This window comes from Myzus persicae, unplaced genomic scaffold, assembly GCF_001856785.1.
Source record: "Myzus persicae strain clone G006 unplaced genomic scaffold, MPER_G0061.0, whole genome shotgun sequence".
Taxonomy (NCBI): Eukaryota; Metazoa; Arthropoda; class Insecta; order Hemiptera; family Aphididae; genus Myzus; species Myzus persicae.
The window spans coordinates 17606-37591 of NW_019102674.1; the positions used below are offsets into that span (position 1 = coordinate 17606).

The 19986-nt window shown below is 29.8% G+C and overlaps 2 protein-coding genes across 9 annotated transcripts; both read left to right on the top strand.

Moving 5' to 3' along the window:
* Positions 1 to 6695: 6695 nt before the first annotated feature.
* LOC111032929 (importin subunit beta) lies at positions 6696 to 9999 on the top strand. Its single transcript, XM_022313416.1, has one exon. It carries the CDS (start codon positions 6931 to 6933, stop codon positions 9502 to 9504), a length of 2574 nt encoding a protein of 857 aa, XP_022169108.1. The 5' UTR covers positions 6696 to 6930; the 3' UTR covers positions 9505 to 9999.
* A 2061-nt stretch (positions 10000 to 12060) lies between these two features.
* On the top strand, positions 12061 to 19901 carry LOC111032931 (zinc finger protein 43-like). 8 transcript variants are annotated; one of them, XM_022313421.1, is made up of 9 exons: positions 12061 to 12382; positions 13196 to 13339; positions 15202 to 15391; positions 15469 to 15642; positions 16401 to 16688; positions 16753 to 17499; positions 17612 to 17863; positions 19187 to 19339; positions 19429 to 19901. In XM_022313421.1, the coding sequence occupies exons 2-9, from the start codon at positions 13294 to 13296 to the stop codon at positions 19808 to 19810; spliced, it is 2232 nt and encodes a 743-aa protein (XP_022169113.1). In that variant the 5' UTR covers positions 12061 to 12382; positions 13196 to 13293; the 3' UTR covers positions 19811 to 19901. The 8 variants fall into 8 exon arrangements, with proteins under 8 accessions (XP_022169113.1, XP_022169111.1, XP_022169112.1 ...); XM_022313419.1 differs by having other exon boundaries at positions 12062 to 12382; positions 15221 to 15391; positions 19429 to 19810; XM_022313420.1 differs by lacking the exon at positions 12061 to 12382 and adding an exon at positions 12559 to 13110.
* The last annotated feature ends 85 nt before the right edge of the window (positions 19902 to 19986 follow it).

Below are 19986 nucleotides of genomic sequence, written 5' to 3' on the forward strand. Positions count from 1 at the left end.
ATTATTGATAATATATACATGAGGTTTATTGACGCGTAGGCCCAGATTGGATTGACGAACTATAAATGAAATCTCGGTGATGGATTGCATAAAACGTATACGAAAATAATGTGTTACAATAATAAACCTACACAATAAGTACCTAAACTAAATTCAGTAACTCCATACGGCATTGAGGCAGTTGAAAATTGATTGGTTACTTCATTGTACAAATATTAATTATTATTAAAGTATTTATTTTAAAGTATTTAAATCTTCTCTCGACACTATTTTAAGATGGAAGATTGATTAAAACTTTATTCGATTTCTTCTTTCATCGTGCAATATTTTCCTAGACTTAATAACCTTCCCTACTAACAGCAACAGCAAAAAAAATGAAAATACTCAAAAACTGTGACGATATTTATTTTATACTACAACGAATTTCCACTCAATCAAAATTCTTGAACATTTAATACAAGATACATTTTAAGTTCTTATTAAAACTATTTTAAAATATTAAAGGTACCTACATAGGCCCTATTTTTTTTTTATATTCATTTAAAGGAAAATCACTCACTTTTCTACGTTCTATCCCATCAAACCACGTGTGGACGGTAAGTCGGTAACAATCCATAAAAGGCTTCGCTAGCAAAATACATTATTTTAATATTATTTAATGTAGTATTTCTACTTCATGTGTTTATGATTATAAACTATAATTACTCTATTATATAAACTGTTTCACTTAATTTATTTTATTATGTTGCCTATTTACACCACAAACCTATACCGGATGATACTTTTAATAATAACAATTCCTCACTAACGGAAATAAATTCCAATTACAAATAATTCAGTTATTTATTTGTTTAAAATACAGTTTTAATTTTTAAATATAATAAAATATAGTAACGATAAGTGGGCAATAATAATAGATAGGCTTATAAGAACAAAAATATAATACCAGAATTATGAAATCATTCTTAAAATATGTATAAAATCTTATGAAGTTATTTTGTTTGAATATTCTTTCCGTGAAAACAAATTGAATGCCAAATAAGTATTAGGGCGGATCCAGGGGGGTGGCACTGGGGGCAAGTGCCACCCCTGTTGGAAAAAATAATATTAAAAATTTTAGTATTGAAATCTACGTATCGTCGTTAATCTATAAAATAAATGTTTGTAAACACTATGAATGCGAACATGCGACCTTGCGATCAATGTTCATTATCTAAGGTTCGATTCTTGGTAGTCGGTATACATATGCGTTATCGTAATTCTGTTCGTTATTACTAAATCTAATTGACCGATGCGGGCTTACGGAAATACACAAGAGTCCCCCCGTCTCCGTCACAGCAAGTTATTGTATGAGATTGTCATACGAATATACGAGCCAAATTTGGCAAAGTCGAAGAAATGAGCAAACGAATTTTGAACGAAGAAGATTTAATAATTAAATTAAAAGGAGAATTACAGGGATGGAACCAACAGTGGCAAGATAAAAATTCTGACATACCAAATTCAGCTTTAGAGTCTCTAATAAAATGTGATAAAAAAATATTTCCACTAATTAATATACTTCTCACAGTTTTGGCTACTCTACCAGTAAGTGTTGCTTCGGCAGAGAGGAGTTTTTCGTCATTTAGAAGGATTAAGAATGAGACCTAACTACCTAAGACATGGATGCGTTGTAGGATGTCAAAAGACAGAATATCAGATTTTGCTGTTATTCATGCACACAAAACAGAAGATATAGACATAGATACTGTGATTGACAGATTATCGAAAACAAAGAATAGAAAATTAGATTTTATTTTATAAATGTAATAAAAGCATTAAGTTGAGTTCCATTTATAGATAAATTATAAAAAATAAAATAATATTTTATAAGATATAAAAATAAATATTAAAAACATACATTTTTATCATATTGTTTTTTTTTTGTGGGGGGGGGGCTTTATCTTTATTACATAATTTTTCCTATAAAGTGCCCCTACCGTAAATACAAGCTAGATCCGCCCTTAAAGTAGTGCAAAATCAAAATGAGAAATTGAGAACGAACTCAGTTTTATACAAAGACAATATTGTAGTAACTAAGATTGTACCAGATAAAAAAAATATTAATTTTTTTCAATAACTACTATATTAAATATAATTGCAACTTACCAGTCATCACATCAACGTTTTTAAAGCAACAGGTGTTGTATTATTTCACAAGTCTTCCCAAACTTCGCCAAACTATGTCCTAACTCCTAATTTTCGGACAAACTTCAATTAATAACTCACAATGTAAACCTACAATTTGTGGTAATATTTCGCTATATTTAACTGTACCTTGTATGTTTTTTGTAACTAAAATAAACTATAATATAACTCTATATCAAAAAAGAAAAAACCTTAACTTGTGCACCCCTTTGCAAATGTGTCTAGAAATAACCCTGCCTGGCTCCCTTCCACCAACACAGCAGCTGCTACACTGGCAAGTGGCAACAACGATCTATAAGATTACTAGTTACTACCTTGATTGACTTTATTTTAATCAAAGGTTAGGTTAGGCTTCGAGTCGTTATCCCTTGGTATCCGTTTTCCAGCTTTTAGGTCGGATAATAAGTGCTGGCAATGATATATTTTTATATTCGGTCAACGCGTTCTGACGTTAATGGTGGCGCTATCTGCTGTTCAGAACTTTCCAACGTGTCCATGAAGAACCGATCATGATTACACTCATTTTAGCCGCTGAATGGTACTGCCGTATCCAATTTTTTTTTGTATACAAATCTTTAAATACAAACTCATTTTAAACTTTAATTTAATATTTATTAGATACCATATACATGATTTACGCCATACTAGGGAAGCTCCTGGAGCTTAGCCACTCCCCCTAAAAGTCAAAACTTGTAATAGCTCCACGAAATAAATTATTATTTGAAATATTAATAAACCTTTTAAAATTCAGCTGTAATTCTTATCATTTTTTTTTTTTTGAAAACAAATTGAATTACCTATTTCATTTGTATTCAAAGGTTATAATTATTTTGTATTGCCTATCTTAAATAATAAATAACATTAGTTGTATGCCTGTATTCGTTTTTAAGGAAATAATTTATTCCGATTACTTTGATACGATTATAATACATAATTTTACAGTAAAAGCACAGACAGGACCTATATTATTATTGTGAAAAATGAAACTTGAATAAATAAATATTTGTTTTTTTTATAATTTTTGTTTATTTATAAATGAGTATATGGGGAACTCCTCATGAACCACAATCACCTCATCTCCCAATAACTGGCCTCAAAAACACTTCCAGACAGCCCCACAAGACGTCTCAAACGCAACTGGTGCAGAGATCTGCTTAACCTTTAAAATACATTTATATAAGTCATAAAATTTTTTTTTTATTTAACTCTTTGTAAAAGGTGACACGACTGCGAGTCTTCCTTCATGCCACTCAGTCATTTTATATTATTCTTATATCATATTTACTTATTGTATATAATATATACGGATTGTAAATTTTCAATAAACGCCATTTAATTAAAAAAAAAAAGAGTATATATGGGGGATCCGGGATATAGGCATGACGCACCCACGGGTTACCTCTCGTGTAATATCAGGTGAATACTAGAACCCACTCCCAACATTTTAGCCCTAGTTGCGAGACTATGGTATTGCTTATATCATTCCTATGATTTGATAATCTACCATAGTTTATACTTTATAATATTACATTTAAATCCATAATTATTGCATTAGTGTTTTTGCTTGATTTATAATTGGCTTTTTTTAAAATCATAATAAGTTCATAAAAAAAATTGTTATGTGTTGTACATTACCATCGAAATTCGTCATGTATTTTATCAATTTCCGAAATTATACTACTCGTACCTGCCACTGAACTAAATGTATTTCAGACTTCAGTGCTACAGGCAGGAGTGCAGGACCGTATTTAAAATTGTTTAGCCTGGGGGGAGGAGGCACTTACCACTCTTTTTTTTCAAAATATATTAGGTTCTTTTGGTTATAAATTTATAAACTTAAGGGGGTTCACAGCTCGCCGTGTCGTGTAGATTTGAATATACTTATTAAATTTGTAGGTATAACGTGTGGTCAGCATTTTGTTGCCTATGTATTAAATATACCGAACATTAAAAGACACAACGAAGTGTAAATCCATATTTGTAAAATGATTGCAACGTTTTTTAAAAATTTTAAGTCATAAAAATCATTTTGAAGGTAATAGCTGAGTGCTGAGATGTCACTTTGATACCCGGTATCCAAATTAGAATTCTGAATTTCCATGTAAGTTCCAAGATAAATATTGTGGTTTAACCATGAACTAAGATAATTATTATCTTAGTTTATATTGTCCTAACGTCTAGCACTATCGTTAAAGCTATGCGATGGGCAAGGTGTATATATTTATACATCCACCTTGGCGATGGGCTATGGCCTATGAGTGATTACTAAGTAGACATTATCAATACATCTATTTTTGAGAAAGTTTCCAATACCTCATAATAGCGGTGACTGATGAGCTAATGAGTGATGACTACAACATCATCATATAATATCGTAATTGCCTAGGATGTTTGCTTTGACTAAAATTCTAAAAACTTACTCTATCTCGTCTCACGTTTTTTTAATGATATTTTAGTTATCTTAAAGTAAAATAACCTAAAACAAAAATCATAGAGTTAATATCACAGATTAAATAAAACGTTTTATTTAATCTGTGCTAATATTTTTAAAGGTTTGACATATAGATATAATTTTAATTTTTTATTATTATTTGATTTTAAAATTAAAAACAATTATAAACTTAAATTGATAGCCATTTATTTGTTTTGAGACAATATTTAGCAAGACAAATCGTTTATGAGCCTCATAAGTATTATTTTCTATAATTTTTGTTATGGGTAATTTTACTCTAAAATAACCTAAAAACAAAAAAAATATTTTGTGAATGAGGTTTTAGACTCCCTGCAGGGGCGCAATTTCAATAAAAAAAGGTGGGTGTGCTGAAGCCCCTTTATTTTTTTTCATATTATCTTATGGTTGTGGATGCCTGCATAATGACTATTAAAATGAAAATAAATATGAAAAATATTGAGGGTGCTCAGCACCCCCCCAAATTTAGCCTATGTTTTAGAGATGTCAGAAAATTATAGAATTAAACCTCGTTAAAAAGTACCTATACTAATTACCAAGTGCTAAATCCAATCTATGACTTGCGGTTATACCCATCCAGGTTAAATTATTTTACAAAGCTAGGTAAACTGACATCGATTTGTCCATGAACTGAGGTACACTAAAACTGAGTTACACTCTAAATGAGATACACCTATATAGCCTATTTTTAATATAGGTAATATATTAATATGTAGGATTTGGCACAAAAATATAGTTGTACTCAGACGAAGCCTGGATGTTCAGCTACCTACTAACCTACCTAGTTATTACATAATATTGTAAGCAATGTATTTGGGAATAATTATATCTTAGGTTAAATACTTAAATTTAATATTGTCTGTGGTGTTGTCCTAATACCTACAAAATAATAGTATTTATTTTAATTATCACATTGTTCAAGCAGGCATTAGTATTTAGTATACAACAAAATATTATGTTGTCATGGTAATTTTTATTACCTATTATTATTTTTTTAGTTATAGATATATAGTTATTTCAATATCACGATGATTATTTTTTATATTTTAAAATACTTCAATATACGTAAAATACAAGTTTCAAGTCACCAGTGTGGTATCCATAGACATGGAAAACAATTATGTAATACATACAACAATTATTACAGTAAATCGTTTAAAATGTCATGACTGTACCATTTAAGAATTTAGTATAACCATTGATTATAGAATAATCTTAATTTATAAGTTTATACTAAATATTAAACTAATTATAAACTAATTAAGTAATAAACTTATTTAGTATTAATTTAAATGTATTCTATATTTATTCTATAATCAATGGTACAACGTTTGTGTGTCGGGTGTCCTATTCCTATGTCTCACTGACTCCCTGAGCCTCGGTCTCCCTTCTTCGTTTTCATATTTTGTTTTAGTAAAAATATTAGGTAATTGATTAAAAGCTTGCAAAAGTAGGTAGACATTTTAATAGCTTTTAACATTCGTTATTGTATATAGGTAGTCATTGTAGTTTTTCAAATTATGTACCTATGATAAAATGTTTATTTCTGAGAAAAAAGCTTAACAGTTTAAAACAATGTTCTTGATTAGTTGTTTTTTAATATCTATGGTTATAAGATTATAAGCTATAAGTTATAACTTATAACAAATACGAAGTACTATAAATCACAGTACATGACACTCGCGGTCAAAAGCACGAGACACTATCTCGCCCCTCAAAAACCAAATGATTGCCTATGAGTATGGGCTACGGTGGTTTTGACGGTTTTGTATATGAATTACTTCGACACTTTTTGTAATATATGTGTTTAGTGTACTTAATCTGTTCCAAATCTGTAACCTAACCAGCATTGCGCGTGCGTCACAGGCCACAGTCGTCAGTCTCGTCGTCGGTGGTCCGCGGCAGTAATCCCGCCTTCTGCCAAAGCCGGCCGTCGAGATGATAACATGATATCATGGTTTATTGGTCCATGGTTTATACCCACTGATAATAGTTGAAAACTTCTGTTTGTTTTAGCATTTTGAGGTTATACCAATACCGCAGTGCTTCAATAAATGGCCATGACTTTATTAAATAATTGTGGACAATAATATTTTGTGAACGCACTCCATGGTTTAACGTCCGACACTTTAACGTATTCTGTATTTCTGCGGTAACATTAAGCTTTTGCCGTTTGTCGTTTACTCGTTTAGTTTTGCGCCGGACGCTAAAATAGTCGTAGTGTATCATTTTTGCAAACACATCGCACCCGCTTGTCAAGGACGTTCGCCAACATGAGTGATGAAGAAGTTGTTCAAATTACCAGCCTTTTGGAGCGCACGATTTCCACCGATAAAGAAGAATTAATTCAAATACAGAAATTCTTGGAGCATGCAGCCCAAACGAATCTCCCAGGTTTCCTCAAAACTTTATCCAATGTCTTACTTTATTCTGTCAACAACCCTGTCGCTCGCATCGCCGCCGGCCTTCAAATTAAAAACCACATTACATCGAAAGATGAAGCAGTTAAGGTTCAGATGAAACAGCGTTGGTTGTCTTTCACTGAACAAGACCGTCTTTTTATTAAAGAAAATATATTTAAAGCTCTCGGCACGGAAAGTCGGCCTAGTTCTGCGGCTCAGTGCGTCGCAAATGTAGCTATTATTGAATTACCATTAAACCTCTGGCCTGGTCTTATTGCTTCGTTAGCAGCAAATGTCACTGATCCAAACTCGTCTGATGTTCTCAGAGAGTCTTCTCTAGAAACTATCGGGTACATATGTGCTGAGACAGACCGGGACGTATTAAAGGCTGAGTCTAATACTGTTCTGACAGCTATTGTTCATGGAATGACCCAACCAAATAGCCATGTTTGTTTGGCAGCTACTACTGCTCTTTATAATTCTTTGGAATTTACAAAAGGAAATTTCGAAAAGAAAAATGAACGTGATTATATAATGGAAGTTGTATGTAAAGCTACCCAATCAACTGAAACTCAAATTAAGGTCGCTGCACTTCAATGTCTTGTTAAAATTGTTTCTTTATATTATGAATACATGGAACTGTATATGACAACATTATTTCCAATTACATTGCATGCTATTAAATCAGATTTGGACGAAGAAGCACTTCAGGGTATTGAATTTTGGTCTAGTATAGCCGAAGAAGAGGCTGAAATTGTATATGAAAGACAGTGTCAAGAACAACCCAATGACAAAAAACTTATGCTATACGCTGAAGGTGCGTTGGAATTCATAATACCTGTTTTAATGGAAAAACTTACCAAACAAGAAGAAGGTGACGATGATGATGATTGGAATCCTTGTAAATCAGCTGGTGTTTGTATAATGTTGCTAGCTACTTGTTGTCAAAGCAATATTGTTGCACATGTAATTCCATTCATAAATTCTAATATCAGCAATCCAGATTGGCGTTTTAGAGATGCTTCAGTGATGACACTAGGATCAATACTTGGTGGTCTAGACCAGATTGCATTAAAAAGTCTATTAGAACCTAATATTCCTGTTCTTATACATTTGATGTATGATTCTAGTGTGGCAGTTCAAGATACATCTGCATGGACATTTGGCCGCATTTTTGAGTTTGTACCTGATTTAATCATTAATTCTCCTTGTTTAAATGATGTACTTGGAGTGTTTATAAAAGGTCTTAAATCTGAACCCCGTGTAGCCACAAACATTTGTTGGGCTTTTAGTAGTCTTGCGCAAGCCACTGGAGAAGATATGAATGTCTTGACACCATATTTTGATTACATTGTTCAAGGCCTACTTGAAACCACTGAAAGGGGTGATGGTATGAGATCTAATTTGAGGTCTGCGGCATACGAAGCTCTTATGGATATGATCAAGTGTGCACCTGCTGATTGTTATGAAACTGTTAAAAGTACAACGTTAATCGTTCTTAGTCGGTTGAACCAAATTATCAATTTACAATCCATGAATGAAGATTGTTTGGACATGCAAGGATTATTATGCGCAACATTACAAAGTGTTATAAGAAAAATGAGTGGCGAAGATGTAGAAAAAATTGCTGATGCCATTATGAATGCTCTTCTGGTAATGTTGAGTACTAGCAAAGATAGTGGTTTACAAGAAGATGCATTAATGGCTATAAGTCCTCTGATAGAAAATATTGGAAAAGGATTCAATAAGTATATGGAATATTTCAAAACATACTTATTTATTGGCTTACAGAATAATATGGAATTCCAAGTTTGTTTAGCTGCCATTGGTTTGGTAGGTGATTTATCACGAGCTCTTCGTGAAGATTTAGCTCCGTATTGCGATCAAATTTTTGCTTTACTTTTTGAAACATTGAGCAATAATACTGTTAACCGGAACTTAAAACCACAAATTCTGTCGTCATTTGGAGATATAGCTCTTGGCATTGGTTCAGAATTCAAGAAGTACCTAGATCATGTTTTGAATGCTTTGGTTCAAGTAGCACAACTTCAGTTAGATCCCAACGATGCAGAAATTGTTGATTACTTGAATGAACTGCGTGAAGGTGTTTTGGCTGCTTACATTGGTATTGTACAAGGACTGAAAGGTGAAGGATATACACCCAATCAAGATGTTTACTTACTAGAAGCACACTTGCCGTTCATGGTTCAATATATGATTTCTATTTGCTCTGATCCTAATGCACATCCAGGCATATTGAAGAGTTGCTGTGGTCTTGTCGGAGACTTGTGCACAGCTTTTGGTGCTAAAGCATGTCCGGTTTTAGATAACGGAGAAGTACATGAGCTTTTATACAAAGGACGTCAATCCACAGATGTTACTGCCAAAAGTCTAGCCCGTTGGTCTGCGAAAGAACTTCAAAAAATCAAGACCTTTGCAATGTAAAAAATATATGATTTTAAACGTGAGGCTCTATTGATCGTTTGTCTTCTCGTATGATTGTCTTTATTTAGTGCCTATGTAATTTTTATGGTATAAATGGAACCAAAACGTGTCTGTGATTTTGTATAACTGTATGAGTAAATGTGCTACTCTGTATTCGTATTCCTACTAGTGTACGGATTTTAAAGTTAAGTGAGAAATTTTTTTTTTATTTATATTAGTATACATCGATTGAGCTCATTTACTCGGCTCGTATGACTGACTGATTATCAAATAATATTTGTTAAATATTTAACTTGTATATAATATTTGTTTATAATATGAAAAATCTTAAAGTTGTTTCCGAGTGTCCGTTTTGTTCCGAGTGCGTATTTTTGTATGAATGCAATATTATTTATTTATATATTAGGTATCTTGTATTTGTTTTTACTGCCTGTCCGTCTGTCATTGAGAATAGTGTTTAAACATTAATTAAATAGAATCTTTCATGAAAAAAAATAAAGAGTTATTATTTATTACTGTAATTAAAAATGAAGTCTTTTTTGTATTAATAGTATTTTTTTTCTCTAACATTTAATTTATTTTAATTCATTGCTAATAATTTTAAATGTTTTTACTTAAATTGCAATTTTTTTTCAATTTACAGTTTGGTTGTTTGTTTATTTTATTATTGATAAACACCAATTGATCGTTTCATTTGGAATTAAATTGACTACAAATTATGTGTAACACTACATGAGAATATATATTATATTAAATTAATACAAAATGTACAAAATGTTTTTTTTTTCAAACTAATAGTACAAAATAATAATATAGACAATAGATTGTTTTTTCTTAATCATCTATTAGAGATCAAAATGTATGAAAAAGTTCTTTGTAATCCTTAATAATATGCACATGAAAAAAAAATATATAATATCATATTATATTGTCTCCAATTGTGCATTTGTCTTATACTATATAATCATTTTTGAAAGTCTAAACACAAATACAATTATACAAACTATTAAACTGTGTTGAAAAATGCAGTTCAAACCAAGCTGTAAAGATATACCTTTCTATTTTTGTTAAAACATAGTTGTAGAGTACAACATAACAATATTACAAATTTATTTGTGTTTAGTTGACGTGTTGGAGAGGGCTCTTCAATATTGACGCTTTCACAAAATAGATAAAATTTATCCTGTAGTGCTTATATGCGTACAATAATTCACAATAATTAATTATATAATATAATCTAACATAAACTATAACATTATTACTATATGAAAGAGCTATTATTGAGGCCATAGACATAGGCAAATCTGTGTCTCAGGCCGGTTGAGCCATGGCCTAACTTAATAGTGACTGTATAACATACTGACTTAATACAATTTTAAATTTTAATAAATAATAATACATTTTTTTTCATATTTATCATTTAGGTATCTTAATAAAATTTCCTAGTTTCACCTATGGCCATAGATTTCGAACCACAATAATATTACGTCAAAACCACTCAGTTACGCTGCCAACTTTTTTCTCGCGGAAAATATATCTATTTTTGAATAATGTGGTTCGACAGACTCAATCCTGCTGAGTACTGATCTTGTCTTGTACTCTTGTCTCTGTTCACAGGCGAGTAAAAATTAAGTAATAATACAGATTAGAAAGTTTTATTTAATCTGTGGTAATAACTAATAAGCGTTATTAATTCATAAGATTATTTTATTATTAAATTTTTTGTCTGTTCATTCATAGCCAAAGACATATTAAGACGTTGACAACTCACGACTAATAACTAAATAGTACCTAATAATTATTTTACTATTTACAAAATTTCATGAACATTAGTTATAACTCTAATGTAGTGATACACATGCATCGTTTATTAAGTCTAATACTCTAATGTCTTTTAATTTACAAGTTATAAATTATAATACGATGTAATTGTAGTTATCAGCTAATGTTAATTATAGACAACAGTGAATAGTTAATAGTTATGCTTATGACTTAAGTCTAATAGTCTATAGTGTATGACATATCACATATGACATAATATGCCTAAAGCCTATGGCGCTCTTATCCTTGGGCCCCCGCCACCAAGGCTATTCATGATCACGACCGCGACGACGTGTTTAATTATTTGGCTACTATAATAAAAAAAAACGGTATCATCACGCCAACTGAATGGTAAAATGTTTGTTGGATACACTGTGATGTTTAGTTTCTATTGTTATAAAATATATCTTAACTATTATATGTTCGTGATCAGCTTAACTAACTACTCTTAAGAGGGCGCAATAGTAAAAGTAAAACATAACCAACGCTCCAAGTTAATATCACTAATACATTCTTACTCTATGGTTAATATAAACTATTACCACGATTAAAAAATAAAGATATCTTAGTGGTTATTTCTTACTATATAGTGATGGGGCGATTATTGAAAGTGAATCGATTTAAATCGGAATGAATAAAATCGATTTAGAAAAAATTGTTACCAAGAAAATCGATTCACGATAAACATCTGAAATGAAACAAATATTAATATTCGAAATGTAGTTTTTTTTTAGTCATGAGATGGCGTGCTTTGATGTGTTATAGCTCTACGCCTCTACCATGTGATGGTAGATACCATGATAGAAATAATAAATACGTGACATTGGCACCCGGATGTTTGAAATTCAACTCAAAATCAGCAACAGTATTTTACACAATTTGTACACATTTTTAATCACAATTCCAAAATTTGAACCCCCCTCCCCATAAAACCCAAAATCAATTTGCCCATATTGATGTAAATGGCCTATCGACTCGACAACCACATCAGTAATAGTTGTTATACGATGTGTACAACATTTTGAAAATCCGGGTGCCACCTTCATGCACCGGCTTGGTAAGGCTCATCAATCATAACTCATAACGATTAATTTATACAGATTACATTAATAATTTTTTATGAATTATTTGAATTAGTTTTATAAATTGAACCGAATCGTCCATCCAAAAATCGGTTCAAAACATCGATTTTTGGATTAGAAAAAATCGATTCGTTTAGCATATCACTATTAGTTATTACAATAATTTACAATATTACTTAACAGTTATCGTTACCATGATCGTTACGTTAATACTTATTACAAATGTCAAATCTCAAATAGTACTTTAGTGTTTAGTGTTTAATCTCACGGCTATAGTAACAGTAGGCAGTAGCCGTGTTTCTACAGCTAATGCCAAGTACTGTGGATAGTATTTGTTTTTAGCCTGTACTCTTACTTCTTAGTTTATACTTAACTCTATTGTGGATTAATAGACATAACTTATAATATTATTTCTTTTTTTTTTTAAATTGAAATTCCAAAATCGCAATTTACTTGAAGAATGTTGTTAAGAACTACCTATTTAAATATTAATGAATTTTGTTGGTCTTCAAAATATTTTACTCAATACAAAAAGTTTTTAAATATTTTGTATATTGATGATAATAATATATTAATATGATGTGGGTGATAGGTATTTTGTTGTTGTAAATCCGTCATAAACAATTCATTTCATTTATCAAATATATACCTGCTTTATACATCCAAAATAAATATATTATTTAACTTATATTGAAAATAAAAGGTAATGTAGTACAGTTTTAGGTAGTGATTGCAGTTAGATTTTTGTGTTAATATTCAATCTTTTGATTTATGAATTATCTATATAGAATCAGTGTAATTGATGTTTTGAAAATGACGGAGGTCAACTATCGGTACATAGCGTTTGAAAATGATCACACGTATTTGAAAACTAATAATTTTAGCGATGACAATTTTCAATTATTGCAGACCAGCATTTCTACAATTGATGAGTAAGTTTTAAATCTTTGATGTATGTGACTTAGAAAATTAACAAATTGCATAATTAATGTACCTAGTTTAATATCTATTCTTTAAATTGTGATATAGGTAGCTAATCAAACCTAGGTATAATATCTACATTAAAAGCAGGAACCCTATTTATAATATTTCATTGTCTTAAGATAAATGGCCCATACACAAATTTAAATATAATAAATTAGTAGAACCAAACATAAACCCAGAACACAGATTCTAAAAACACAGTCTGATTTTACATAGTAATATCATCTTATTATTTTTCCACTATTACTGATAAGTGATAAGTTAAGAATATTCAAATGCAATGTTTTTAGTACAAATTAATGAAACCTAACTTAAGACTAAGAGCAACCTAATTATGATAAAAAATATATCATAGACTGCAGGCTGTCTCCACTCAGAACCTTTAATCATATAAAATGATAACTATATCATTGAATTCAAATGTAACTCTTTCATTACCCAACATGACCAAGTCAATGGCATCATTTGGTGGGAGAGGGCTGAAGGTGGGCAAATACCCCTATATGATTATAAAATAACTCCAATGTTGGACTGATTGTTGGTGAAATAATATAACTATAATTTTTCTAATTTTGAGGAAATATATTGTGTAAACACTGGACAACTATATTGTCACAATCACTCTTGAAGTTATCCATGCTTTCAAAAAAAAACTTCTATAATAGGAGGTATCTATTTAAAATGTTAAGATTTTTTGATTACATTTCAGCAGTTTACTTTCATATTGTAATTTAATTAGTTCTATCACTCTAGAAAATTATAAATTTATACCACAGAGGTAGGTACTATAATTAATTAGCACCTCCATATCTTTTTTATTATAAAATTAGGTGATTTTTGCCTCAGATACGTATAAAGTTATATAAGGTGAGAATTGTATTGAGATAAAAATGTAAGTAGAAATTTGTACTTTGTACTATTATATGATACATAAAGTATTTAAGTATATATTATGTTAATATAAGTACATATTATATAGTGTTATAAAGTTTGATGACATTGAAACATTATTTTTTTTTTTAATTTTATACTGAAAAGTAAATAAAAAATGTTTATAATATAAATAAGTCAATATAATGAAAACAGTTTCTTTTAATTTACAGGTTAAGTAACAACCAAACATTCATTGGTGCTAATTGGTAATATTATACTATTATATTACCAAATTAGATGTACTAAATGGTGTTTAAACTTAATATGATTTTTAATATAATTGGTCACGACTTCAGACTTGATTAGATTATCCTATACTTTATGTATAAATTATATAATAGTACAAAGTGTTTGCAAAACTAAAGTTTGGCCCGACTATACAAAGTGTCCACATTCTGCAATCTTATTTTTAACCTACTGTTCAAAGTGACCTAGAACCTTTCAGATATGTGGGCTAGTCAAAACATTTGTCTCTTCCTATTCAAAATTGAAATGAATATGGTGTCACTGAACCCAGTCAATGATGAGCTACACTCCAGGCCTACAATACAGCAGAGTGGTTACCTACTTGCCCACTTTCTTAATTATTGTAGTTAATTTATTAATTTGAAGTGATACCTATAATATATATTTGATAGCACTATGGTGTATTTATCTGGGATCTGGTATCCTTTAAATTAGAATATTATAAAAGGCCTACAAGAGATTAGAGATCTTGTTTTTAAATTCAATAATTGTCAATTCAATTAAATAATGGAACCTAGAAACTCACATCAGTTATTCAGAATTTTGTGTGTTCTACTCATTAAGATATTGTTCATATTCTTGGAAAAAGATTAAATGTTTTATTGAATACAAGGTACCTACTTATTATTAGAATTTATTTTTATTTTTAGACCCGAAAATGATGGAACTGTGTCATCAAAAACTTCACCTACTAGAAAACAACAAATTAAAGCTTGTAAAAATAAAACTAATCCAATAAAAATTAATATGGATCTACAAAAATCAACATCATTTTATTTTCATAACACTTTACATTTTCCATTATCTACAGACTTTAAGATGCAAGTATTAATATCTTAAATATTATAATTTATATTAACATTGAAATTTGTACTAATGTATAGGTTATTATTTTTAGATCACAAAATACATTACCTATTCAAAAAATGATTACTGGTAGCAGTTCAAGTGCAAGGCCTATACAACCAAAAGTATCAAATACTTCAAATATTGTTCCTGTTACACAAACACAATCAAATGCACTACTTATTCCATCACAAATTAATTTTTTAAAAACAAAATTACAAAATATGTGAGTAAATTGTAATATTATTTCATATTTTAAATGGCTGTTGAAGATAAAAAAAAAAATTATTATTGTTAAATTACTCGCACATCTTAGGTGCTCATGTTCATAAAATATATAGTGGTTTTGACTTTTTTTAAAAAATATTTGATAAATCTTAAGTATTTATTTATAATTCTACATTCATGTTATGCCAAATTTATTAGAAATATATATGATATATGTTCATGCATTGCCAGCGATGTATATTAAAATTCATATTTATGCAATTTGTCAGAGATATATAATAAGAATCTTTCAATGCTAAGATTGTTAAATTGAGTATTTTTACAATCATTTTAATAGATCAGCTTTATTGAATGTATAGAGTCATAAAATTAGAGGCCGTAGAATGGGCAGGCCTCGTGTGTATGAAACAAAACAACATTAAAAAAGAAAATCCTCTAGAATACTCTAAACTAAGACTGCATTAGAAAAGATTTTTTATATAAATCACCGTTGAAGATTATGGAAACCAAGACTATAAGGAAGTAGCAGAAAATAGAGACAAGTAGTAAAGGATACTTTAATAAGACCTGTTTTAACTCTAAATTATATAAATTTATATGCTGCAACAGTAATCCTGCAATATTTTATATTATAGCCTAAATAGGTTGTAATAAATAAACACTAATAGTAAATGTCATATCGTACATTGAATTATGAAGGCATCAAATATCAAAAACATATTTCAATTGTCTATATATTTATAAATTTATTTTCAGAACATCCGAAAATACACTTGTGAAACCTACATTGCCACTGATACCACAGTTGAAACCTTTTATTAAGCCTATTAAGTCAATAAAAAACAAAATTGTTTATGATTATAAAAACAATACATGCACAATTGAATTAGCTACAAATTTATGTCAGCGCTTATTGAGTGGAGAAAATATGTTCATGTGTAAGAAATGTGATAAAGTTTACACAGAACATAGAGATTTGTTGGATCATTATATGATTCATGGTAAATGTGAAACAAACCCAATAGTTCAAGAGAAAGATAAAAGGTAGTATTGAATAATATTCTATCAATATTTAAATATTTAAACTGACAATAATTGTTATTTTCAGAGAGAACATACCAATCACTAATGTAAAGAAAGAAAACAGAAATGTTAGTAAAACAATTATTAATAGTGATAAAAATGTTGCCAAACAAACTATACCAGTTATTAAATCTACATTAAACTCTAAAAAAAATAAAGTTGTTTTTCAAGGAGAGTGCATTATGTGTCATTCAGTATTTCCTGATCTTGGAGAACATATAAGAACTGTTCACCAAAATGACTTAGCTAAAAATAAAGTTAATACATTTTGTTGTACAACATGTGGAATAGAGTTTGATATTAAACAACAACTACGTGCTCATGAGTTATCTGCGCATAAATCTGCTAACGTATATACTTGTGAACATTGTCTTAAACTCTTCTCGTGTAAAGAAGACTTAGATACACATATTGAAACACATTATAGTGACATTATGAAGTATTTATGTCCATATTGTGATGCTGGTTTTCCTAATTCAAATGGATTAAGAACTCATCTCATTAATCATATTGGTTACGATAGTCCTGAATACTCAACTTCAGAAACACCAGTCTATCAAATTGAATATAGCCCAACAAGACCACCTGAAAAACTTGATCAGTTAATTTCTGAATTAGATAATGTTCCAGAAGATATCGATGATGTTTATATAGAACAAGTTGATGACGATAATTATCAAGTCAGTTTTAGAAAGGGTGATGAAGATAATGCATCATCACAAATAAACTTGCTTATTGACGATAAGCATGAAGTTGATACAGAACTAAACAAGTGAGCATTATTTTTTTTGAAGAAAAACTTTAATTTTACTATTGATTTGTAATATGTTGTTACATACTTTGATGTTAATAATTTCTTATTATTTTTTAAAATGTTTGTTTAGTTCAACTTCAGAAGATAATAAAAAAATTATCATTAATGAACACCAAACATCATTGTTAAATAAAAAGCGAATAAGTTATACAGTGTGTAGAATATGCATGATTATTGTAAGTTATTCAAGAATTGGTAGACATATGAAGAAAAAACACAATAATGCTGCTCCCTACCAATGTGAAATATGTCACGCTGAGTTTAATCGAAAGCACATCATGGATGACCATAGAAGAAAACACACAAATAATAAACCTCACAAGTAATAATATAAAAATCATTCTAATGTACCTACCATAATGTTAATCGCATAAATATTGATAAAATATAAATTTTTAAAAACGTTTCACAATAGAAGGTTTGTTTAATAAATACCCAGACAAAATGTATTAAAAATTATATAACAAACTATTTAAATGGACAACCTTCAAAATAGTGTCCTTAAGCTTCAATACAATGCTCTCATGGCCTTGCCATTTTTAAAATAATGGTACAAAAACCGCAACTTAGATTTCCATGTTTCTAGCCTTTTCAGCGTACTTTCTCTTAATCTTTCTAGTTCTTGGTTATTGAATACTTGATTTACTGTCTGGCCTGTAGGTACAAACTCATTATGAACTAAACTAAAAAAATACCATGAGCATTATTTTGATGTTTGACCGTATCCTATGACATTTTTTTGGCCGAGGTCAATTTGCCTCTAAATTTTGACCTTTAGTGAAATTTGCTGTCTTCCATTGTGATGATTGAACTTTGGTTTTGGAATATTATTGATATACCCATGTTTCATCAACCAAAATAATTGAATTTATATAACTTAAGCCATAAGACACCCAATTTTTTAGTTAAAAATATACTTCAATGCGATGTCCCATTTGTTCCCCGGTCAACAATTTTGGCACTAATTTTGCAGGCACTTTTCATACTTAATTCATCTGATAAGTTCGAATGACTAGTGCCGATTAATATGCCGACTTCATTGGTTATTTCTCCAAACAATAATGGTTAATCGTCTAATTATAATTAAATAAATATCTAATTTTGTTTTGAACAATAGTAATGGTATCATTTTGTTTTTGATGCTAATGAACGCCCAGGACGATGGTTTACATCAATGGATATCTGACCTCCTTTAAAATGTTTAAACCAGTCCAAAGTTGAACAACGGCTTAGTAAAACATCTCCAAAAGCCAATTTAATCAATTCAAACGTTTCTGTAGCATTTTTACCAATTAAACAAAATTGAATTCAAGCGTGTTGTTCTGCAATATTATCCATTGTAAAATTGGTATTTTTACAAAACGTCTAACTTTGAATGCGCACTGTTAATGACAGATTAGAGATATTAATTATTATTATATACTGGAATAATGGTCATTAACTTTTCTCTCAAGTTTATTTAGGCATAACAACATACCGATGACATTAAAAGTTTCTCTGTAATAATTTTAGTCTGGGTATTTATTAAAAATACCTCGAGTAAAAATTTCTTTCTTGTAAAACATCTAGGGAATCTGCTAGGGATATCATTATATAAACAAACTATTGAAGTTTACCATTATAAATAACATGATTTATTTTTTAGGTGCACAGAATGTTCTAAATGTTTTACCTACAAACACCACCTAAATCGGCACATGATGATAGTTCACAATTCTGGCACATTAGAAAAACTATTCAAATGTTCTGTATGTGATAAAGCATTTTCATTTAAGGAGTATTTGACACTACATGTAAAGTATGTTTATCTGATGAAATATACTTAAATATTACATATGTCATATTTAATAAACAATATATTTGATGTGTGTATATTATATTCAATAGTAGCCGCCATAAGGGTAAACATTATATGTGCCAAGTTTGTGGAAAAAGTTTTTCTACCAATGCTGCATTGAATAAACACCAGTTGTGTCATACAGACGAACGACCATTCATGTGTGAACATTGTGGACGGACATTTAAATGTAAAACTCATTGTGACACTCACAAAAAAAATATGCATCCTGGGGATCCACAACTAACAGCCCCACCAGAAAAATTTGAATGTGAACTTTGTAAAAAACTATTTAGCACAAAAGTATACCGCGATATGCACCTTAAGCGACATAATGGTCAAGGTCATCAATGTGATATATGCTATAAACTGTTTGTTTCCAAGGCACACATGCAAAGGCATATTAAAATAATGCATCGAAATACATTGTGAATCGTTATTAGTTATAGTTTTATTTTTGTTTAATGTTTGTTTTGTAAACATTTGTATTACTTCTTAAATACATTTGACTATTTCAATTTTATTTGAATTTAAATAATTATAAATGTTTATAACAAAAAGTAATTATACTCTGTCCAGGGACAGAATATGCTGATTCTGTGCATCCT